Source organism: Trichechus manatus, unplaced genomic scaffold (assembly GCF_000243295.1).
Source record: "Trichechus manatus latirostris isolate Lorelei unplaced genomic scaffold, TriManLat1.0 scaffold00029, whole genome shotgun sequence".
In the NCBI taxonomy this organism is placed as follows: Eukaryota; Metazoa; Chordata; class Mammalia; order Sirenia; family Trichechidae; genus Trichechus; species Trichechus manatus.
The window spans coordinates 2,140,516-2,165,590 of NW_004443965.1; the positions used below are offsets into that span (position 1 = coordinate 2,140,516).

The 25,075-nt window shown below is 38.6% G+C and overlaps 1 protein-coding gene across 4 annotated transcripts in view; it reads right to left on the bottom strand.

The window, feature by feature from the left end:
- MSH3 (mutS homolog 3) overlaps positions 1 to 25,075 on the bottom strand; it is a 202,069-nt gene that overhangs the window by 176,574 nt on the left and 420 nt on the right. For 3 of the 4 annotated variants that reach the window (XM_023729462.1, XM_023729461.1, XM_023729464.1), the window contains exons 2-8: positions 23,187 to 23,307; positions 19,985 to 20,205; positions 13,380 to 13,541; positions 11,389 to 11,505; positions 10,862 to 10,979; positions 6,888 to 7,033; positions 909 to 1,075 (exon numbers count right to left, since the gene is read on the bottom strand). In XM_023729462.1, the coding sequence (XP_023585230.1) occupies positions 909 to 1,075; positions 6,888 to 7,033; positions 10,862 to 10,979; positions 11,389 to 11,505; positions 13,380 to 13,541; positions 19,985 to 20,205; positions 23,187 to 23,307 (1,052 nt within the window). Of the gene's footprint in view, positions 1 to 908; positions 1,076 to 6,887; positions 7,034 to 10,861; positions 10,980 to 11,388; positions 11,506 to 13,379; positions 13,542 to 19,984; positions 20,206 to 23,186; positions 23,308 to 24,876; positions 25,018 to 25,075 lie in introns of those variants that run through there. The other variant, XM_023729463.1, reaches the window with a different exon arrangement.

Consider the following 25,075-nt stretch of genomic DNA (forward strand, 5'->3'; position numbering starts at 1 on the left):
AATGTGTGAATAAGTAGAGGAGGGAGCACCACAGATTATCAGTGCTTAGGGTATGCCTTAATCTGGTCCTGACCTATATATAAAGTCCTCTTCATTCCAGCCCCAGCCTGCCTTTCCAGTCTATTCTCCCACCATACTCGTCCACGTGGGAGGATAAAATCTTTCCAACCAGACACCTTCATATTTGGAACTTAATACATCATGCCTTATGAATCCAGCTCGTATGCACACATCTATCTCTCCTACTGGATTATAAACTCTGACAGACATGTAACACAACCACATCTTCTTCCTTTGTATGCCACCATGCCTAGCACACTGCCTCATAAATAAGATGTGTGGTCTTTAGATCTACTAAATAAAAACTAACCTGCTGCTGTAGAGTCGATTCCGACTCACAGCGACACTACAGGACAGGGCAGAACCACCCCACAGGGTTTCCAAGACTGTAATCTTTACGGAAGTAGACGGCCACATCTTTCTCTTGCAGAGCGGCTGGTGGGTTCGAATTGCCTACCTTTCGGCTAGCAGCTGAGCGCTTAACCACTGTGCCACAGGGCTCCTTAGTAAATAAAGCTACTGGATACGAATTGAAACTTGCAGCGCAGATAAAGCATTTTCAAAATTAAATAAAACTTTCTAAGAAATGAACTCTAAATTGTCTCCAGATACTGAAAATTAATGACCAAATAATATCATGAACCCCTTTAAAAAGATCAACCTCTGAAGTCCTACAGTGAGGTGATAGCACGGATAATTTAATTTTTCTTTTTAAAAATGTCCTCTACTATTGCTGAAATATAATTTTACAAGTAACAATTTTCAGTAACGTTCATAAGTATCAATTAGCTTTGGAATTGAGTCTAAGTTTTGGAATCAACATGGGTTTCCAGCATGTACCAACTTACCTAGCTGCAGTTACTCTGCGGATGAGCGTCTCTGTTTGCTGTGACAAGTCTGATGGCAGCAGCAGTTCCACCGGCTGCAGGCACAGGATCCGAGTTTCTAGTTCTGAACGGGAAGCAAAGTCCTGGAAACTATCAAACACAACCTCACCTGTGGCAGGCTGCACTCCCTAAAACGAACAAAAACAGAATGTCACAGAAAATATATATTTTTTCCCAATTATAGCTATGACACAGCACAAATAAATCTGGAAGTAGTAAAGATGATACACTCATTAGCATGTTCTCCATTTCTAAAGTGTCCAAAAGAAGGACTCAGAGTCACTAATATCTAAACTATGCTAGATGGGATTTTGGAGAGACAGCCTAGTACAAGGTCTGATACACATAGCTGAGTGTCTGTGATATCACCAAATCCTCCTGGGCCTCAGTTTCCTCCTCTGTAAATGGGAATAAACCAGCCTACTTCCTTCACTGGATTTTTGTAAGGAACAAATATCAGAAAACAAACATGTAAATGCTTTGTATACCATAAAACCAAAAACACCAAACCCTTTGCCATCAAGTCGATTCTGACTCACAGTGACCCTATAGACAGAGTAGAACTGCCCCATAGGGTTTCCAAGGAGCAACTGGTGGATTCGAACGGCTGACGTTTTGGTTAAGCAGAGCTCTTAACCACTGTGCCACCAGGGCTCCTTGTGAACTATAAAGCACTGTACAAATAGCAGCTATCATCATTAAAAGTAATGAGACAGGCTCCTAATAAACTGACCATCAGAGTAGTACTAAATTACTACTTCATCATATAAAATATGTTAAAAAATCTAATTTAAAAAAAAAAAAAACAACAAATATAACAAACTCTGAATGGACCTCACATAGATCATCTATCCAGTGAAATAACTACGATGACTTAAAGTACTTCTTAACACCAAAACCAATCACAGCAAAGATAAACTGGAAGATCATGGTTTGGAAGAGATGAGAAAGTTAAGTAACTTAGGGAAGGTCCCAGAGCTATCAAGTGGTGGAACCCAAGATTCAAACTCATGTCATCTGAATTACAGGCCATACTCTCATCCACTACTGATACTTACGAAATGCATGGGGCTAGTTATAGACTGGAGCCCTGGAGGCACAGTGGTTAAGAGGTCAGCACTTCGAATCCACCAGCCACTCCTTGGAAATCCTATGGGACATTTCTGCTCTGTCCCATGGGGCACTATGAGTCAGAATCGACTCGATGGCAATGGGTATCAATGGGTAGTTACAGACTGATTAGCTACCAGGCAGAAAAACAACCGATCCCTATGCTCATACACTGCAAGTGGAAAGTAAAGTGACACAGTCACTTCAGAAAATAGCCTGGCATTATCTAAGAAAACTGAAAATATCCCTACTCTGTAACTCAACAATTCCTCCAACAGGACATACTCTTGAGAAACTCAGACACATGTACACCAGAAGGCATGTACAAAAACGTTTATAGTAGCATTCTTTGTACAGACAAAAACACAGAAAGAGCTCATATGTCCATCAACAAAAAAAGGATTATAGATCATAAAATGGGATACTACACACAGCAACACAGTGAAAACTACAGCAGCACATGAAAATAAATCTCATAAATATAATAGTAAATGACAGCAAGCCCCAAAAGTACACACAATATGTTTACATACACATATAAAGTCTAAGGTGGTAAAACTGGAATTAAAGGCAAGGAAGTTATTATCATAAAAGTCTAGATTATGGTTACCTCTAGAGGGAAGAAACAACAGAAGCCCTGTGAGTTGTTGTTGGGTGCCACGGAGTCAGTTTAGCCTCACAGTGGCCCCATGTGACAGAGCAGAACTGCCCCAAAGGGTTTTCTAGACTGTAATCTTTGTGGGAGCAGACTACCAGGTCTTTCTCCCTTGAAGCAGCTGGGAAGGTTTGAACAGCCAATCTTTCAGGTAGCAGCTGAGCACTTAACAACTGAGCTACCAGGGTTCCTTTCGTGAGTTGTAGGCAATATATTTCCTTACCTGGGTGATTGCCTCACAGATAACAGTTTTATTACACAGTAAATTTTTGTTTTATACATTTTTCCATTTGAATATAATTTTTTTAAGTCCCTCATTTTTAGCTCAAGGAACTTCTTTAATCCTAGACCAGAGGGATTCTCTAAGGCACAGATAGCTGGACTATAAGTACATGAATATACATATATGTTTATCTCCCAAACACAACCATGCATTTACAAAAGTCATTTACAGAAGTTCAAACAACACATTTATCAGCCAGACAAATTCCCCTTTGCTTTACTTAGAGAAATAGTCTCTACTGTAATACCTACAACATCTATTGTTCTGTGTGATACATGACATTGAAAAACGTGAAGACAGTCTGCATAAAATGTGTATTGCCCAACTGAAGGCAGAGGGCCTGATCGAAGTGGTACTACAACAGTAAGGCCTGTGAGTTCAGACTACCAGTACCCAAAAGATGACTTTCAGGTAGTGACTGGAGAATGTGTGACACTCACCAAAGCAGAGGAAAACCCAAGGAGAACAGTATTGAGAGTAAAGGAGGATGAGATCCATTTCAGCCATATTGAGTTAGAGGAGCCAGGAAAATTCTGAAGTCCCTTGTCCAATAAAGGGCTGGATGCAGCCTGGAACACAGGAGAGAGGTCTAGCCTAGACCCAGAGCTCTGGATGTCATCCGCCCAAAAGTGGTCAGTGAGGTCGATAATAGGACCCAAACCACAGCTTCATCTATCCTGAGACCAAAAGAACTAGATGGTGCCTGGCTACCACCACCAACCATTCTAGTCAGGGCCACAACAGATGGACCCTGAAAGGATGGGAGAAAAATGGGGAACAGAACCTCAAATTCCTAAAAGAAAGAAAAACTAAGTCTACTAGACTGGTTGAGAGTGGACGACTCTCCGAGACTATTGCCCTGAAATACTCTTCAAACCTTGAACCAAAACTAACCCCTGACATCATCTTGTGGCTATAGATCATCTTGTAGTTAAATAACAAACTGGCTCAAAAAATAATGAACATCACTCGTAAGTACCGTGCTCCTTTAAAAAATCACCTATATGAGACCAAATGATCAACAATTAGTTTAAAACAGGGCTTTCAACCAGTTCAAACAGGTTCAGTCATGGCCACCAAAGCAAAAACAGACCACACTCAAATTTTTACAATTTAACAATATGGGTGATTCAGAACGATAACTGGAACAGGAAAAATTACGAGTTGAAGCCCTGGAATGGGAGACTCAGAAGAGGTGCAGTGAGCCCTTTGAGGAACCTGCTAGGTGAGACTGGATTATTTGCAGGACTGTGGAGAGCAACACACATTCAAAGCAGTGTGGTCAACCCCGATCTTTAGGTGGGGTACCGCTGTTTCCAACTGTTCAAAATCCAACAGGCAAGAGATCTGGTTGCTATGCAATGCATATGCTGCCCTTGTTTTCTAAGACAGCAATTAGGTTTCCAGCAGGGCTTCGACCCATAATTTTTCCCATACCGGTTATCATTCTGGTTTACCCAAATTTTAAAAATTTGGGTCTGTTCCACTTTCGCTTCCTCAGCCATAGCTGAACCACAAAGAACCAGTTTGAAGCCCTGCTTTAAAACAAAGATAAGAATATAAGAGGGCAGGGAAGCTAGACTAATGGAAATGGAACAACCAGAAAGAAAACAGTGAGAATGTTCATGCATTGTGAAGACTGTAGCCAATGTCACTGAACAACTTGTACACAAATTGTTAAATAGGAACCTAAACTGCTGTGTAAACCTTCACCTAAAACACAATAAAATATTATTTTAAAAAATCTAAAAAAAAAAGAATAGGACCCAAAAAAATGCTTGAGGGGCAAACTATCATTTCTCATTTTTTTCCACCCCAGTTCACACAATATGATTAACTTTGGCAGTGGACCAGATAATATTCCTAAAAGCACTAAGCAAGAGATGTACACTATCAACTGTCTCTTTAGAAGGAGTTTTGGCTAAATATAAAATAGCACATTATATACGTTAAGGCTTAAAAGCAAATAACCTTACTATTTGTAGACAGGGCCAACTGCCTATGGCTAGACAAAAAGCTGCTTCTCAAGGATAAAAAAATCGTTTGGAGCCATCCAATACCAACAGTAATGCTAAGTCTCAGAGAGAAGGGCTTGTTGGTTAAGCAAATGTTAACACAGAGATCACGTGGCCAGAATAAAGTATTAAAAGGTACACTGGAAACATTCAGGTTGTAAAAATTTGTGTTGCTATTGTTGCTAATTGTGAAAGTTAGAAATCGGTGACAATAGTTAAAATTAGTTACTACTTAGGCAAGGAATACTACTTTTGCATAACTTATAAAACGGGAATCTAGTAGCTCCAAAGAGCAATAAGGAGTATAATTTTGAGTGGAGCCCAGGTGGGTCTGTAAATGGGTAAATTACACATATATTGCCAGAATGCAGCAAGATCAATAAGCTATGATTCACAAATTATATTTATCTAGAAGACTGCTTGTAAAAATTCCTTTTATTACTTTACTATGAAGTTTTGTACTGGCCCCTTATCATTTCCTCTTGACTATCCCTGCCTTCAAATCTAGATACAATAATCCTATAATCATTCATGTTTAATTTCAAACCCCTAGCGGAAATCTGTAAAACTCTCTGCTTCCCATGCATGTGTTGGCTTAGTGTTTTATTCTAACTATACATAGTTCACAGCATGTCTGTCACTGTGTCTGCCTTCAACTCTAGAATCCTAGAGCACATGGACCAAGACTATCTGGACCTCTCCATAACATATACTGACAAGTAGCCATATGACTCATTAACAACCTGGATATACAGCAACCTTGTTTGCTGAAAGTGAAGAGGATTTGAAGCATTTATTGATGAAGATCAAAAACTAAAGTCTTCAGTTTGGATTACACCTCAACATAAAGAAAACAAAAATCCTCACAACTGGACCGATAAGCAACATCATGATAAACAAAGAAAATACTGAAGTTGTCAAGGATTTCATTTTACTTGGATCCACAAGGAACGTCCATGGAAGTAGCAGTTAAGAAATCAAACGACATACTGCATTGCGCAAATCAGCTGCAAAAGACCTCTTTAAAGTGTTAAAAAGCAAAGATGTCACTTTGAGGACTAAGGTGTGCCTGACCCATGCCGCGGTATTTTCAATCACCTCATATGCATGCGAAAGCTGGACAATAAACAAGGAAAACCAAAGAAGAATTGATGGCTTTGAATTACAGTATAGCTGGCAAAGAATACTGAATATATCCTGTGCTGCCAGAATAACGAAATGTCTTGGAAGCAGTACAACCAGAATGCTCCTTAGAAGCGGTGGCGAGACTTTGTCTCACATACTTTGGGACACTCTATCAGGAGGGACCAGTCCCTGGAGGAGGATATCAAGCTTGGTAAAGCAGAGGGTTGGCAGAAAAAGAGGAAGACCCTCAACAAGATGGACTGACACAGTGGCCACAACAATGGGCTCAAACATAGCAATGATCGTGAGGATGGTGCAGGACTGGGCAGTGTTTTGTTCTGCTGTACACAGGGTCACTATGAGTTGGAACGGACTTGACAGCACCTAACAACAACAACAATGGCCATATGAGAAAATTTTAGCCAGTGATTTAACATATAATAGTATGAGGAAAATATTTTTATAATACAATTACTTGAGGGGGCACTTCATCATATATCCTCATTATAAACTATAAATGTTACCTCATATTTAGAGATACCATTACAATCTTGAAAACTCTGGTGGCATAGTGGTTAGCTACAGCTGCAAACCAAATGGTCACCAGTTTGAATCCATCAGCTGCTCCTTGGAAACCCTATGGTGCAGTTCTACTCTGTCCTACAGGATCACAATGAGTCAGAATCGACTTGACGGCAACAGGTTTCAGGTATTACAATCTATCATTCATTCTTCACCTACAAAGTACTTACCACAATCCCAATATAAATGTTCCCCTTTTTTTTGTCCTTAACAGTTTCTTTATTTTCACAAATACACAGCAGATAGTTGGTAGAAGTATCAGTCATTATCTCGTCAACATTTACAGCATCATCCAGCTTGATTAGGGGATTCACATGTAATAATTATTAAAGAAAAATATATGCTACTTTTCCATTAATATTAACTGTTTTCTCCTTTAAAATCATGGTTCATTTTGCCAGGTACTTAGAGGATCCATTAGTCTTTGTAAAAATCTTCCATACAGTATTCATTTACTCTGATTATAGCTGCATACCTTATCTACCTTAAGTTATAAGGCTCATAAGGACAGATGACTATTATCTCCCCACTTCCAAAGCACGTGGCAGAATACATCAGACACTGTGGAAGCCCAAATATTAACCCTCTTCTTTACTTGAGTGATGTTGAGACTTAATGTAAATCCTCAGTAATCCCATAATGTTTTAATTCCATAAATCAATGCACCTAATAGCTAGTAGCTGTCAGCTACTTCCCTGTAACTATTCCTTTCTCCAAATCTACATATAATAACCCCATAATCATTCATACTTAATTTCAAATTCCTAGAGATAATCTGTAAAATTACCATGCTTTGCTATCCACACATTTGCTGGCTTAGGGTTTTATTAAAGTGCCTAATAGCTCTGGGAAATAGTAAAAAAAATTTTTTTTAAAATGAGAAAAGAAAACAGATATATACACCCACTCCTCACTTATCAACATGGTTAAGCTCCAAAGACCAGGTCGTTACCCGAAAATCTGCTTTATGTGAAAATGGAGGATGACCACATCAGATCACAAAATGGAGAATGACTACATCATTACATAACTAACATATTACGTCTTTGCATAACTACCAAATTACATCAACATAACTGCCGAATAACTGAGAATCATGGTCCAGCCAAGTTGACACATAATCTTTACCATTACAGCCCGTGTTACTCTCACCTCGCCACTTGTTACTGCCAGATATACATCATTAATGCACAAAGTAGTCCAATAGTAGGTTTTTTAGCAGTCTCACAAATGTGAAACATCAGATAACAAGCTAGTCGATAACTGAGGAGTAGGTGTATATACATTTATATATAAATATCTATACTTATATATAAATATAAATAATTTATGCTTATGTATATGTGTGTGTGTATATATATCTCTCTCTCTCTCATTGCCATCGAGTCAATTCTGACTCATAGTGACCCTATAGGACAGAGTAGAACTGCCCCATAGAGTTTCCAAGGAGCACCTGGTGGATTTGAACTGCCGACCTTTTGGTTAGCAGTCACAGTACTTAACCACTACACTACGAGGGTTTCCATATTTATACATACACATATATATATACCCAAAACCGAACTCACTGCCATGGAGTCGACTCCAACTCATAGCAACACTACAGGACAGAGTAGAGCTGCCCCCCAGGTTTTCCAAGACTGTAATCTCTACAGGAGCAGACTGCCACGTCTTTCTCCCACAGAGTGGCTGGTGGGTTCAAATCACTGACCTTCTGGTTAGCAGCCAAGCACTTAACAACTGTGCTACCAGGGCTCCTCATATATATGTATACGATAGTCAATTAATTAAATTCTCAGATATGATGAAGTTAGTCTGAGCATAGCCAGTTTGGGTAAAGTTCTGATTTTTCAGCAGGTAAGAGCTATAGCAGCAAAGAAATAGGGAGGGGTACTATTTTAGGAGAAGGCTTCGAATGAGAGGCTCAGGCTCAGGAAAAAGAAAAATCATCAAGCCCTGGTGGTGCGATAAGGAGTCCTACTGCAGTGGTTAAAGCACTCAGCTGCCAACCAAAAGGTCAGCAGTTCAAGCCCACAGCCGCTCAGCAGGCAGTCTGCTTCTGTAAAGATTTACAGCCTTGAAAACCCTATGGGGCAGTTCTACTCTGCCCTACAGTATTGCTATGAGTCGGAATTGACTTGACAGCTGTGGGTTTGGTTTTGGTTTTTTGGTGGTGCAGTGGTCAAGCACTTGCTGCGAACCGAAAGGTCAGCGGTCCAAACCTACCAGACACTCCGCGGGAGAAAGATGTGGCAGTCTGCTTTCATAAAGATTTACAGCCTTGGAAACCCTATGGGGCAGTTTTACTCTGTTTATAGGGTCGCTATGAGTCAGAATCAACTCAGTGACAGTGGGTTTGGTTTTGGTTTATAGCCCAATCAGCTTAGAGCGACAAAGAGTTCTTAACGGTCTGGGGGTCCATTCTGAATGGCATTTATGGTAGAGATTTATGACACTGATGGAATAAAACAGCTCTCAGAATTTGGGTAGAAGCTAGGCAGGTCTCTAAAGGAGCAGATCTGTAATAAATCATAACAGAAATATTAAGAAATATTCTTTTCACAAAATATCATTTAAGACCTTCTTATCTCCACATTCTTTTATTATGGGGCACCTGACCCCACTCCATAGTAAACATTTTAAAATGCACCCTTATTTCATTTTACATATAATTATTGGTTTAAAAAAAATTAACAGCATTTTTATGACTTTGCTTTTGAAATTATTTTGCTTCAAGTTACTCATTTATTTTATAAACGGCTATAAATTTTGGGGTAATCCTTGTGCAGCACACAGAAGATTCTTGCAAAGCGAAGAAACTTCACTTACATTTTCAAAAGTAGTAAAATTTTTACGAAGGTAATTCAGCTTTAATGAAGATGGCCTACTGCTATGTTTTATAAGCATTTAACTGTGTGTTCATTTTGATTTTGCAGTTTTCTTTTCACATTTTGAAACTAGTAATTTCTTTTTTGGGTTTCATTTTAGTAGGATCTTAAAAAGCTTGTAGGCCTTAAGTACCGAACAAGTGCCCACAAATGGCCTAGGTGAGATGTGATTTCAAATCAGTTGCTAACTGCCATCATCTTTTATCAGGTTATCTGTGTTTAACTAACTTTCCTTACTCTTAATGGATGATGAACTCTGCTTTTACCATGGCATTTGAAAAATGCTTGTTTCCAAGATTAGTCCAAAGAACTAATTGCCCACAGCTACCAAGGCCTCCACCGAACTGAGTCCAGTACAGCTAGATTGTGCCCGGCTACCACCACTGACTGCTCTGACCAGGATCACAACAGAGGGTTCTGGACAGAGCTGGAGAAAGATGTAGAGCATAATTCTAACTCACAAAAAAAACGCCAGATTTACCGGCCTAATGGAGACTGGAGAAACTTCGAGAGTATGGCCCCCAGACACCCTTTTAGCTCAGTGGTGAAGCCACCTCTGAGGTTCACTGTTCAGCCTGGGAGTGGACAGCCCCGTAAAACCAAATGAGACTAACGAGGTACAGGAGTCCAGTGACAAGGGCCAGGAGGCAGAAGAAGACAAGAAAGCTGGTGATAGGGAAGCCAAGGTTGAGTAAGGATATTGTTGATGTATTGTGAGATTGTTAACCACGGTCACAGGGCAACATTTGTAGTAACTGTTAAATGAGAAACTATTTTGTTCTGTAAGCCTTCATCTTAAGTGAGAATAACAGCACAATTGGAAGAGCGTAGTCAATGTCACTGAACTGTGCATGTAGAAATTTTTGAACCGGTGTATCTCTGACTATGTGTATTTTCACCAAAAAAAAAAAAAGGTTGAGAAGTTAGAGGGTTAATATGTTGTGGGGTTGTTAACCAATGTCATAAAACAACATGTATACTACTGTTTCACGAGAAACTATTTGTTCTGTAAGCCTTCAGCTGAAGTACAATAAAATATAAAAAAAAAAAAGAAAAAAAAAGGCTTGTTTCTAGCTATTATCAACCCTTCCCTCTTCAACAGTACACACAATCAAAAGTTTAAGTAACCATATCATCTTATCTGATCAAAAATATAGCCACTCAAAAAACTGTTAAAAATTTACAAAAAAAACCCTGTTATCCTCAAACAAATCCTTTGTGACATTTAAGAGAAAAATTCTATTCAAAAAGGATATCTTCTCCAATAAGGGTAGATTTCGTATAAAGAGCAGTCAATTTCCGGGAAAAGACTGTACTTTTATTGTCCCCAATGGCTTTTAATGCTGCAGTTTCAGTTTGCTTCACAACTCCCACCTTCAACAAAGATAAAAAATATTAAATTTGAAATATGAAGGAAAATTTATTCTTAAAAAAACACATTTCAAAATTTTAAAAGGTTAATTCTGAATCCTTTAAAATAAACAAATTATTCCACAATCTTCAGATGTAGGTCTTAAATAATAAGCATACAGGGAGTTTACAAGTGTGGCTAAATTACTTAGAAACACTCTACCACAGAATTTAAAAAAATAAAAAATTTACCTTAAATATCTAACAATATGTTCAAAACTCATGAAGATATAATGCTAATAATTATTATACACTTTCATTTCTCCAAATTACCAAATTCCAAAACCATTAAAACCGGTCACTCTACACCACGTTTTCATTCTCGGGAAGAGAATTCCAACTCTCTTTCCCACAAGTTAAAGCCAAAGCTGACCTTATATCCTTTTGCCACAAGGCGGCGCACATGAACAAACAGTCTATGAGTAGGTATACTTGCTGTCATGAAGTTGTGATCCAAATGGCAATAAATATTGAGTTCCCGCGCTGCAATCTGAAAAAATTTTGAAAAGAGATTTTCGATAAATTTCTATTGCAAGACTCCCTCTGTGGGGTCTGTTGCCTTTGTTGTGAAAATTCATCAAGGCACATACTTAGGATTTGGGCACTTCTCTCTGTGTAGGGTGTATCAATAAAAAGTTTAAAAGACAATCTCTGTGTGAATGTTTAGGGTTTACTGTATTTGGGCAGTTTCAATGGCCTTGCCTCAGGGGAAAAATCTTTACCTACAAACTGCTCAGAAAAATATGATGGGTCTTCTTCTAGGTATTTAGATCTAACAAAACCTTAAAGTGCTGAGCTTTCCCTATCCAAAGACTATTTAATACAGAGAGCATCAGACTATGATAGAATAAGAATTTGCTACATGGCATATGCAAATAAATGACAATTAGGAGATAGTACAGAGTATACCTAAATGACTTCTTTCCTGGGTGGCACAATCGGTTAAGCACTTGACAACCAGCCAAAGGGCTGGCAGTTCAAACCTACCAAGAAGTGCCTTGGAAGACAGGCCTGGTGATCTGCCTCTGCTGGGTCACAGATTTGAAAACCTTATGGAGCAGTTCTACTCTGCACACATGGGGTCGCTCTGAGTTGGAATCAACTTGACAGCAACTAACAACAATAACAACAACATACCTGAATTATGAACACACTTAAACAGAGAACATCTTTGAGGAAGTGAGAAGAGAACCCTCTGATCTGGTTAGTTAGTCAACGATACATGAGTGGTAGGAATACCCTCTGACCCCCTACTTTCTTTCAGAAAGCACCATGGCTCAGATATTGCCCACTGGAGCCTTGGAATTCTCATTCCAACACTCTTGCTCCTCTGCCCCACCCATCTTAAACTGTATTTGTCCCTCACTGTAGCACAGGAAAACATCAGCCTTTACTGTGGTCAGGGTTGAATTTACCTTTCAACTTAGAGAGCATAAGACAAAAAACACATTCACCGATTTATCTATAGGATGCCTACCAAGTTCAAGTTTCTGTCCTCAAGAAATATGCTAACTATTTTGGAGTCCAATTTCATAAAGTAGAAAACAGCATGATGCATCTGACCTAGAGAAGACCACTTTCCAGCCGCAACATGGTTTAGCAAACTTGGATTAAAAAAGTTGGGCAAGTCTTCACTTGCTTGCCATCCCATCAGGCATCAGAGCTGCCACCTCATCACTGTCTCTGATGCTGTGCAGCTCCAATCAGGACTGAGACCTATGTAATCATCACGATCATCCACAACTCCCAACAAATGCATCATCAGCCATACTTTCCCACAGCTTGCCCATTAAATGCTCAAACTCACTTCTAACCTTCTCCTGAATCAACTTAAACCTGTATCAAATATCTCAAAACTAAGTACAAATCAACTTAGACTAACAGATATCAAGAAGACTGACATAAAAGAGATCCAGTTGGTGGCTGACAGAGTTAATGTGCCATTGAGACTCACCTATGTCCCTGGCTATGAAAATTCATAAATTAAGGGTAAACAGAGGAACTTCTGTACATCTCAAATTTTTTTCTTGCTAGAGTCTTCATTAGGAAATATCAATCTTTACATGACTATGGTTCATTCACTAATTTATTCATCCAATAAACTTTTGATGGATCAAAGTTACTGGGCTAGCACTACAGAACATAAACACTGACATCCTAATAGGGAACCCCATACCCTCCCCCATAAGTCTAGCTCCCACCAATTGTGTTTGTGTTTATGGTTTTTACTTTAAATGACACCATTTTTAAAAGGTAATTAATCAAATTAGCTTTTCATAAAGTCAGAAAATGAAACAAAAGTACTGAAAAATAACTAAGGCTGGACAAGAAGAACATAAAGCAGTCTCTGAAAAAACAACTTACCTCTGCATCGTCGCCAAAGAATCTATACTTATATCCACATTCCACAAACAAAATTACATCTTTATGCTGCTGCTTCATTTCTATGTACTGTAATTCTAATGGAGTGTAGATGCTTTTGGTCCGTTTGTTAGATGGTTTAGAATCAGAAGTCAGTGTTTTACCCTGTCAACAAAAAGTTTTATAGTTTAAAAGGTTTTAGCCATGATAATATAATAGTTCCCAGAAACAGATGTCTATCTGGCACAAAGATAACTATTCGTGAATCTAGATGAAAGGTTTACAGGAGCACATATAGTATTCAGGCAAGTTGTCTATCAGTTTGTTGTACTGTGGTGGCTTGCGTGTTGTCATGATGCTGGAAGATATGCCACAGGTATTTCAAATACCAGCAGCATCACTCATGGCGGACAGGTTTCAATAGAGCTTTCAGACTAAGACAGATGAGGAGGAAGATCTGGTGACCTACTTCTGAAGAGAATTGACCAGTGAAAACCTTATGAATAGCAGCAGAACACTGTCACTATAGTGCTGGAAGATGAGCCCCTCAGGTTGGAAGTCACTCAAAGTACGACTGAAGAAGAGCTGTTTTCTCAGAACACAGTCGACCTTAATGATGTAGATGGAGCAAAGCTTTCAAGATCTTCATTTGCTGATATGGAATGACTCAAATTGAGAAGAAACAGCTGCAAACATCTATTAGTAATTGGAACATGGAATGTACGGAGTATGAATCAAGGAAAATTGGAAGTCATCAAAAATGAAATGGAACACTTGAAGACAGATATCCTAGGCATTAGTGAGCTGAAATGGCCTAGTACTGGCCATTCTGAATCAGACAATCATGTGTTCTGCTATGCCAGGAATGACAAATTAAAGAGGAATAGAGTTGCATTCATCATGAAAAAGTACATTTTAAGATCTATCTTGAAGTACAATGCTGTCAGTGATAGGATAATATCCATATGCCTACAAGGAAGACCAGTTAATATGACTATTATTCAAATTTACATACCAACCATAAGTCTAGCTCCCAAAAATGAAAAAAATTGAAGATTTTTACCAAATTCTACAGTCTGCAGTTGATCTAACATGCAATCAAGATGCACTGATAATTACTGGTGACTGGAATGCAAAAGTTGGAAACAAAGAAGAAGGACTGATAGTTGGAAAATATGGCCTTGGTGATAGAAACAATGCTGGAGATCGCATGATAGAATTTTGTAAGAGAAACGACTTATTCATTGGAAATAACCTTTTTCAACAACATAAACAGTGACTATACACATGGACCTTGCCAGATGGAATACACAGGAATCAAATCAACTACAGCTGTGGAAAGAGAAGATGGAGTTTAGTATCATCCAAGTAAGGCGAGGGACCACCTGGGAACAGACCATCAACTCCTTATATGCAAATTCAAGTTGAAGCTGAAGAAAATTAGAACAAGTCCCTGAGAGCCCAAGTATGACCTTGAGTATATTCCACCTGAATTTAGAGACCACCTCAAGAATAGATCTGACACACTGAACACTAATGACCGAAGACCAGACCAGTTGTGGGATAACATCAAGGACATCATACATGAGGAAAGAAAAAGGTCATTAAAAAGACAAGAAAGAAAGGAAAGACCAAAATCGATGTCAGAAGAGACTCTGAAACTTGCTCTTGAACGCACAGCAGCTAAAATGAATGGAAGAAATGATGAAGTAAAAGAGCTGAAAAGAAGATTTCAAAGGGCTGCTTGAGAAGACAAAGGAAGTATTATAACGAAATATGCAAAAACCTGGAGTTAGAAAACCAAAAGGAAGAACTTGCTCAGCATTTCTCAAGCTGAAAGAACTGAAGAGAAAATTCAAGCCCTGAGTTGCACTAATGAAGGATTCTATGGGCAAAATACTGAACAATGCAGAAAGCATCAAAAGAAGATAAAAGAATACCAAGACTCACTGTACAAAAAAAAAAACAAAACTGGTCAACATTCAATCATTTCAGGAGGTAGCATATGATAAGTAACCAATGGTACTGAAGGAAGAAGTCCAAGCTGCTGAAGGCACTGGCGAAAAAAACAAGCCTCTAGGAAACGATGGAATACCAACTGAGATGTTTCAACAAATGGATGCAAGTTGGAAGTGCTCACTCGTCTATGCCAACAAATTTGGAAGACAGCTGGGCAACTGACTGGAAGAAATCCATATTTGTGCTCATTCCAAAGAAAGGTGATCCAACGAAATGTGGAAACGATCAAACAATATCTTTAATATCACACACAAGTAAAATTTTGCTGAAGACAATTAAAGAATGGTTGCAGCATTACACTGACAGGGAACTGCCAGAAGTTCAAGCTGGATTCAGAAGAGGACATAGAACAAGGGATATAACTGCTGATGTCAGGCAGATCTTGGCTGAAAGCAGAGAATACTAGAAAGATGTTTACCTGTGTTTTACTGACCATGCAAAGGCATTTGACTGTGTAGATCATAACAAATTATGGATAACATTGTGAAGAACAGGAATTTCAGAACACTTAATTTTGCTCATGCAGAACATAGACCAAGAGGCAGTTGTTCAAACAAAACAGGGGGATACTGCATGGTTTAAAATCAGAACAGGTGTGTCAGGGTTGTATTCTTTCACCATACTTATTCAATCTCTGTGCTGAGCAAATAATCCAAGAAACAAGACATCAGAGGAATGTGGCATTAGGATTGGAGAAGACTCATTAACAACTTGTGTTATGCAGATGATACAACCTTGCTTGCTAAAAGTGAGGATAACTTGAATCACTTACTGATGAAGATCAAAGACTTCAGCTTTTAGTATGGATTACACTTCAATATAAAGAAAACAAAAATCCTCACCAACTGGACCAATAAGCAACATCATGATAACAAAGAAAATACTGAAGTTGTCAAGGATTTCATTTTACTTGGGTCCACAATCAACGTCCATGGAAGCAGCAGTCAAGAAATCAAACGACGTATTGCATTGGACGAATCTGTTGAAAAAGACTTCTTTAAAGTGTTGAAAAACAAAAACATCACTTTAAGGACTAAGGTGTGCCTGACCCAAGCCACGATATTTTCAATCGCCTCATATGCATGCAAAAGCTGGACAATGAATAAGGAAGACCAAAGAAGAATTGATGCCTTTGAATTATGATGTTGGCAAAGAATATTGAATATACCATCGACTGCCAGAAGAAGGAACAAAGATGTCTTGGAAGAAGTACAGCAGAATGCTCCTTAGACGCGAGGATGGCAAGACTTTGTCTCACATACTTTGGACATGTTATCAGAAGGGATCAGTCCCTGGAGAAAGACATCATGCTTGATAAAGTAGAGGATCATCGAAAAAGAGGAAGACCCTCAATGAGATGAACTGACCCAGTGGCTGCAACAATGGTTTCAAGCATAACAATGATTGTGAGGACAACACAGGACCGGGCAGTGTTTCGTTCTGTCGTACAGAGGGTAACTATGAGTCAAAACCAACTAGACCGCAGCTAACAATAACAAAGGCTTAAAAAAAACTGTCTTAGTTATCTAGTGCTGCTATAGCAGAAATACCACAATTTGTGGCTTTAATGAAGAGTAATTTATTTCCTCACAGTTTAGAAGGCTAGAAGTGTGAATTCACGGTGCCAGCTCAAGGGGAAGGTTCTCTCTCTGTCCACTCTGGGGAAAGGTCCTAGTCTCTTTTCAGCTTCTAGTCATTCCTAGGTGTCTTGGTGACCACGTAGCATGTATCTTGCCCTCCGTTTGTGCTTGCTTGCTTAATCTGCTTTTTTATGTCTCAAAAGAAAATGATTTAAGATATACCCTACAGTAATACTATCTATTAACGTAACAAACTCCGTTCCCAAAAGGAATTATAACCACAAGTATAGGGTTTAGGATTTACAATACATATTTTTGGGGGACATAATTCAATCTATAATAAAAAGTATGAACCAAACTAAATTATTACATAACTATTTAAGCAAATTTTGACAATCTAAATATTTTAATGTCTTATATACTTTTATATTTTGATTTTGTTAAATTTACTGTTAACATATCTTTGTATTATTTATTCTCAGGTGTGTGATTCACAAAAAGCCAAAAGGCATGAATCTGCCTCTCTCAGCAGTAAGGCAAAACTGCTTTCAGCAAGCATGCCAGCAGCTATAATTACACACTTAATGTTTTATATTTCAAAGCACACGCTAAAAGATATGTTCTAGAAATCCTGATTCCAAGAAAGAACCACGGTTGTTTTGGTACAGAGATATGGGAGAGAGCTCTTGGAAATCATAAAGCACAAGGTTACGTTTCCAAAATTAGTATCCCTACTGTTCTTAACTTTATGTGATGAAAACCAAAATTACAGGCAGTACCAGGGTACAAACTTACCGACAACTCATACTTGCCCTTTAATGTTATGTAAATTTGCCCTCACTTGGAAACGACTGAACCGACTCCTACTCGAAACAAATTCTTCATCACAATCACCTTCACTTGCTGCACATGCAGCTTTTAAATCATTGAAAAGACTCTGAGCCTTTTCTTGACTAACTAAACCAAAAACCAAACCCACTGCCACTGAGTTGATTCCGACTCATAGTGACCCTATCGGACAGAGTAGAACTGCCTCATAAGGTTTCCAAGGAGCGCCTGGTGGATCTGAACTCCCGATCTTTTGGTTAGTAGCCGTAGGTCTTAACCACTATGCCACCAGAGTTTCCGCTTGAGGTAAAGTAAGGCTAAATAAGAACCATACGCACCATTCCTACTTACCTACAAATTCAACTTAAAGACACAGGAATTAATCTCGTTAGTAACCCAGGGACTGCCGATAATTCCAATTCACAGCTTAAAGCAAACTGCTTGCTTGTTGTTAGACTCAACTTAGACCAAAGGTAAAATGAGACAAATCTATAGGACACATCCAACATATACTCAATTGTTACTGTGTCATTGCCAACATGTAAAAATTTACCCAGCTACCTCCGGAACTAAAAATATGGTCTAAAAGACTAGTAACCAGCAGACGAAGAGAGAAAGAGAATTGTCTTTATGGCTCAGGGAAGGGGTTCCTGGACCAAGAGAAATCCTGGGAACATGTACACTGCAGTTGCGAAATGTTTTAAAAAGTCAGCATAGCTGGGACAACCAGTAGGGACATTAACTTTTTTTTTTTCTTTTATTATTGTAAATAAATGAAATTTACATTTCAAGTTAGTCTCCCATACAAAATTTTTTTTTTTTTTACATACATTGTTATGAGACCCTAATTGCTCACCCCATTCTGCACAGCACACTCCTCCTTTCCGCCCCTGATTCCCCATGACCATTCAACCAGCTCCTAACTCTCTCTGTCTTCCTATCTCACCTCTGGACAGAAGCTGCCCCTTTGGTCTCTTGTATCTACTTGACTAAGAGGCACACTCTTCACTAGTATCACTTTATGTCCCACAGTCCAGTCCAATCCCTGTCTGAAGAGTTGGCAGAGACATTAACTTTTTAAAGAGACTCAATTTACCTGAATAGTATATATAGCCTGCTAAACTCCAAACATCAGCAATAAGACGGAAAGTTATGGAGAGGTGTGGCAGAGAAAAGTGGGTCAAAGTATATTAGCTCTGAGAACACATTTGCATTCAATTTTTGGTGAATTTTCTATTAAGCACCCATGACTTTTATGTAAAATTCAGGAATACTATATATTGTAAAACTTAATCAATACTTAAAAAAATACATTTCCTAGAAAAAAAATTCTTACTTAATACCTTATTCATATGTGGGCTGAGATAAGGCATCCAGGAAAAAGTTTTATCCATATGAGATGCTAACAAGTAAGTCAATCTGACTACTTAAGTATTAAGCAACTTTTTTTAAAAACCATTTGGGTGGAAATACTTCTCAGCTATTTTATATCTTTTCATATGCTCAGAGGCAGCAGGCTGCACTCTCTTTAACCTTTGCTTGACAATTCAGGATGATCACAATAATAAATGGCAATTTCAGTACCTATCAAGACTTACAGGGTTGCTGACACCACACGAATGATCCTAGGCCACTGGGTACTTTACATTCTTTGATAGCTTTTTACTATTCATCTGTCTCTTTCCACGCCATCAAACAGTCAACTATCACTTTGGAATAATGTTCAGGGACTGCTTCTAGGTGTCCCTTCTAACTGGTTACTTCTAATCTGCTATGACTTAGAAACGCCACGTTGGTCATTTTACGTATAAAGCAACGGTGAAGCCCTGAGGTAAATTCTCCAATTAATAAAGTGAGCTTTAATAGACACACTTTATGGCCTCTATACTTTATGATCACTACACTCAGGTGAATTTCTTCTAAGTATTAAAAGAGACTACAAAGAAAATAAAACCTTCTTTTTTCTCCTGACGCTCTAAGGTGAGTCAACAGATCTTAGCCTGGCTGAGGGTTGTGGTGAAGGGGATGGAGGGAGCCCATGGATCTGGACTTGGTGGAAGGAGTGTGAAATTCTAAAAATTGTATACAAAATTTTGTTGATCTGAGCATTTTTCTGCGGAAAGATGACACCGTTTTTTCCCTCAGCCAGTTCAGGCGAACATCTATATAACAGTTACATACCTTTTGATGACTTTGTGTTTTAGAATCTTCAGAAGAAACTGCATTCTTTGCACGTTTAAGACTGATATCATCAAAATCAGTACATTTTGGCAAAACTGCAAACGTCTCCTGAAGAGGCTCTGTCGGGACTCTATCTTGAAGAAGAGCGGAAGTGCAGCGGAATTCTTTCAGTTTTTCCAGAGACTTTGAAACAATTCTGGTCCTCAAACATTTCTTTGGCTCTTAGTTAGCAAATCAGAAGAAAATACAAGAATAGTATTTTGGTCTCGATATGTCAATTCATAAGCAGAACAGAAACTATTTAAAGGAGAAAATTCACACTAAAGCAATAACCTATGATATAATAAAAAAAGAAAGAAACATTGGGTTCGGGTAAAGATCGCATATTGAAACATACATCTAGTTTCACTTGTTCCTGAAACCCCATTAAAACTACAGTAAGGTTCTGCCTTTTGCCTCTTTTTTTTTTTTTGGTATAAACCTATAAGGACAAAGAGAAAAGGACTGGTGATAACTGCAAATGAAATATCTGAACTAGAAGGAAAATGGATCTGCAATAACAAGGTTAGCAGATCTGAAAACTAAATCCTAAGGCCAAAAAAAAAAGGAAACCCCACTATAGCTGAATCGATTCCAACTGAAGGTGACCTCATGTGTTACAGAGTAGAACTGCTCCATATGGTTTTCTAGCCCTGGTGGCACATATGGTTAAGGACTCGGCTGCCAACTAAAAGGTCGGAGATTCAAACCCTCCCAACAGCTCCACAGGAGGAAGACTTGGCAATCTACTTCCTTAAAGAGTACAGCCAAGAAAACTCTATGGGGCAGTTCCACTCTGTCACATGGGGCTGCTATGAATTAAAGGATTGACTTAACGACACCTAACAACAGCAGTCTTTACGGAAGCAGATCACCAGGTGCTGCTGGGTGGGCTCGAACCACCGACCTTTAGGTTAGCAGTCGAGAGCAAACAGTGAAGAAAATGAAGAACCAATCCCTTTTACAACACAAAATCCTCAAACGGCTCAGGAATTAGGGAACCAGTAGCTCTGGGAGTGGAGTAAAAGGGGGTTCTAAAATAAAGAGGATTGGTTGAATGCAATTTGATTTTCACTCTATGTTCAAGGGTCACTGTCTCTCCTGTACTTCAACAGAAGACTGGGGATTTCTTCTGTTTACTGTGACTTCTCTTATCCTAGATATATATATTTGAATCTCTTTTCAAATGTACTTTTAGCTTATTTATTCTTATTCCCCTGGCTTTCAAAATATACACTTAAATCACTTTTCAAATGTACAGAAGTTTCCTTCTGAGTATAAGAGCTTCCTTCCCTGTGGATCCCAGGTATGAAAAAGGAAATGTACCTCAGGGGGACCCATATAACGGAATATTATTGAGCAATAAAACGAAATGAAGCACTGATACATGCTACAACAGGGATGTTCTTTGAAAGCATGAAGCTAAATTAAAGAAGCCAGACACAAATGGCCACATATTGTAGGATTCCATTTATATGAAATGTCCAGAATAAGCAAATCCATTCAGAAATCTAGTGATCTAGTTGCTTACAGCTGGGATGAGGGGGAAAATGAGGATTGACTGCTAATGGGTATGGAGTTTCTTTTGAGGTGATGAAAGTATTCTAATATTGTAGTGATGACTGCACAACTCTGAATATGCTAAAAACTATCCAATTGTACATTTTAAATGGGTGAATACTATGACATGTGAATTGTCAATAAATTTCAGTAAAGCTGTTATTCGGGGGGGGAAAAAAAAAAGAACTAAAACAGAGCAGTCACCCAGCTTCCAGCTGGTAGATGCTCCTCTCACTTCTTCCTGAATGCCACTTTTAGCAAATGGCAAAGGTCTTCTTTCAAAAATCCAAGTCTGTAGTCTTATTTCCACAACTTTCAATGTCAGCTCTCCTGTGTGACCTTGATCATACTGCTCTAACCTATAGTTCTCCTCACCTATCATCCATTTCTTCCTCGGTAAAAGGAGGACAACAAGGGCTGCTCTGAAGAATGAGCTACATAAAGCCTCTAGAACAATGGCTAGCAAATAATGACTGCTCGTTAACTGCTCATAGAATTCACCGAAAAATTAAGCAGATAGGTTTGTCCAGGAGTGAGGAAGGAAAGAAAGGTAGACAGTTCCAGAAAATGCAACATTCATTCATGCCAAATTCTGTCCATAAATCACGTTTCCTTTTATACCTGCTTCAGAAAGGAGGAAGAAAGGGGTATTATCACATTAATCTTTTTCCGTAGCCACGCATTTCCATTTCTATAGCTATCTCCTACAAAAGCTTTCATGTTGACATTAAGTCCAAATTTTGCCTTTTGAAGAACAGATTTCTCACATACTTAATCCACTGAGACTTTTTTTTTTTTTTTTGCTTTTGTCTCAATCTCTTTATCTATTTTCCAGGGGATAAAGAAGAAAGAAAAATTTCCTGTCTTCCTTTATTACAAATTCTCTGAGACCAAAAACTATAAGGAAAAATCCACTCACCAACCATATTCAAACACATTTGCACCCAACACCACCTTGGGAAGTCCAAGAGCTCAAGAATCCTGTTTTTATCCAACATCTTTTTGCAGACAAGAAGGGTAGCTCCATGCAAAACAGGACAGAAGAAACCTATATGTCCTGACATTGAAAATTTTTCAAAATGTTCTGTTAAGTGGGAAAAGATAGCTGCAAATCAGTATATATGCAGTGTACCACTATTTTGTAAAATACAGTATTATTAATTAATTCGTGTTTCTATACATGTGTACAGATATGTGTGTAGAGATCAAAAAAATCTGGGAGAATATATAGTGCTCCAACAAATTAGCAGTAGGCATCACTGAAGGGAGAGATTATGGGGGTCTTTCATTGTCTACCCTCTACATTTCTGTATTATTTGAAATTTTTATAACAAAAATGTTTTACTTATAAAATCAGGAAAAAATTAACTAGAGGGAATAAAAGAGAGTTGGGAGAACGAGAGCCCAACTGCAGAACTCCAGCTCTATCCCCACCCACACCACCACCACTTACTGAGGGGCAACTCTGCTCAAGCACAATGGAAACCTTTCTGCACGAATTAAAAAACACAACTCTCCAATAGCCTCCTCCGCTCTCTGGTGAATGTAAAAATATTAGAGCCATGACTGGTAAGAATAAAAAAATCACTGCCCCAGAACTCACCAGAGTCTCCAGACATTACCAAATCACTTCCTCCTTCTTTTTCTTGGACTTTCTTTGCCCTCTTTTTAACAGGTTCATTGTTCTCCAGTGCTCTCTTTTTACTTCGGTCAACTTCCATGGCCTGTATCACAGAAAATAATGGTTACACAATAATAAAGGTTATAAAATGATGTATGATCTCTGTTTTCAACAGTTGGTGCATGTGAAGTAATTTAAACATTACTTCTGAATTAAAGCAAGGTTCTAACCATCCACCCCTCATAGAATCATGCACTCTTGGCTCTGGAAAGGTCTATGGGTGAACTGTTTCTACCATCACCAAAGACAGGGTGGAGACTGACAGGTCATGAGCTTCAGCACCTCATCTCCTAGAATCAATTGGAACCAAGGCAGCTGCCTTTCTTGACTCAATCAGCCTTCATCTATCTCAAATTATAAAATTCACATCACCCTACTTACATATTTTAAATAAAATACCTTTAAGAAATAAACTAAGACCTATTTAGAAAAGGCAACATTAGAAAGATAATTTTTTTAAAAAAAGGTTCATTTTGGAAATATTCATTGTAATTTAACTGTTTCATGTTTACAAACAGCTTATGCACAACACTGAAGATGCCACAAGATTATGAGCTATTTGTTGGCAGGAAACCTGGCAAACACTGGCTTAAGCCCGTCAAATATCCTCTACATGGTGGGTGCAAAGAGAATCTTGGTAAACACATGAAAATGTAAATCACCCCAAAAAAAGGCACAGGAGAGGAGCAAGCACTTTAGGGGAGAAAAACAGAGAAGAAAACAAGATTTTGAAGCACCCAAACTGTCATCCCCATTAAACCTTGGCAGGTGACTAAAAGTCAGTCTATTAGCCCCTTCCACAACTTCAGTCTGCGAAACACTGAAGAGTGAGTGAGGGCTCAGCCTTCAGCTTTGTCCCTGGTAAAGCAGCTCCATTAAAGGGTGGCAAGCAATAGAAAGAACCCAATGACTAACCATTTGCATCTGTATCATGTTAAGAAACTTCATCCAGCCAAGTTGCATATTAGACTTTACAAGGGATGTAGTCACTGGACAATGGCACATTATGACTGCTTTTAACTATAGTCACTTTAAATATTGAGCAATGATGTTGCAACTTCAAAAACTACAAACTTTCTAGAGCCACTGAGGCCAGATGACCCCCGAAATTATTACCCTGAGGAAATCTTTAAACCTTGAAAACAATTATCCTCTGAAGTCATCTTTGAAGCAAATAATAGTTTAGCCTAATTAGAAACAAATGTCTGCATTAAGCACCATACTCTTTTAAGAAATTATCTATATGTGATCAAATTGACAATAGCAACTCGAAAACATAAATGAGAAGCTTACGGGGGCAGTGAGTTTGTGTTAATGGTGGTGAAACAGTATGAAAAAGATGTCGAGAAAGATGGCACACCTTGCAGAATGTAACCAATATCACTGAATTGGACAAGTAGAAATTGTTGAAGTGATGTCTGTTTTGTTGTGTATATTTTCACTAAAAATCTTTTTAAAAACTAGAAACTTAACAGTTTTCTTCTAATCACGGAGCCAAACACATGTAAATACTCTAACAGAAATAAAGCCCATCTTCAAGCCTCAATCCATTAAAAAAAAGAGAGAGAGGATGGAGATTAAAAGATTTATCCCTTGTCCACAGGTTCCCTACCCTCATCAGAATGGGAGTCAGGAGCCCTGAGTTCCTGTCTCAGCTTTGCCATTAAGAATCTGGGTGACCTTGGTCTCAAGTTTATTAACTCGAATAGGAACTAAAAACTTCGAACTACAACCAGGATGTACGCCCTGCCTGTGTTCCCCACCTTCTCCTTCCCCGGCTCCGCCCCTTTCTCCTCTGGTCCCATCATCTC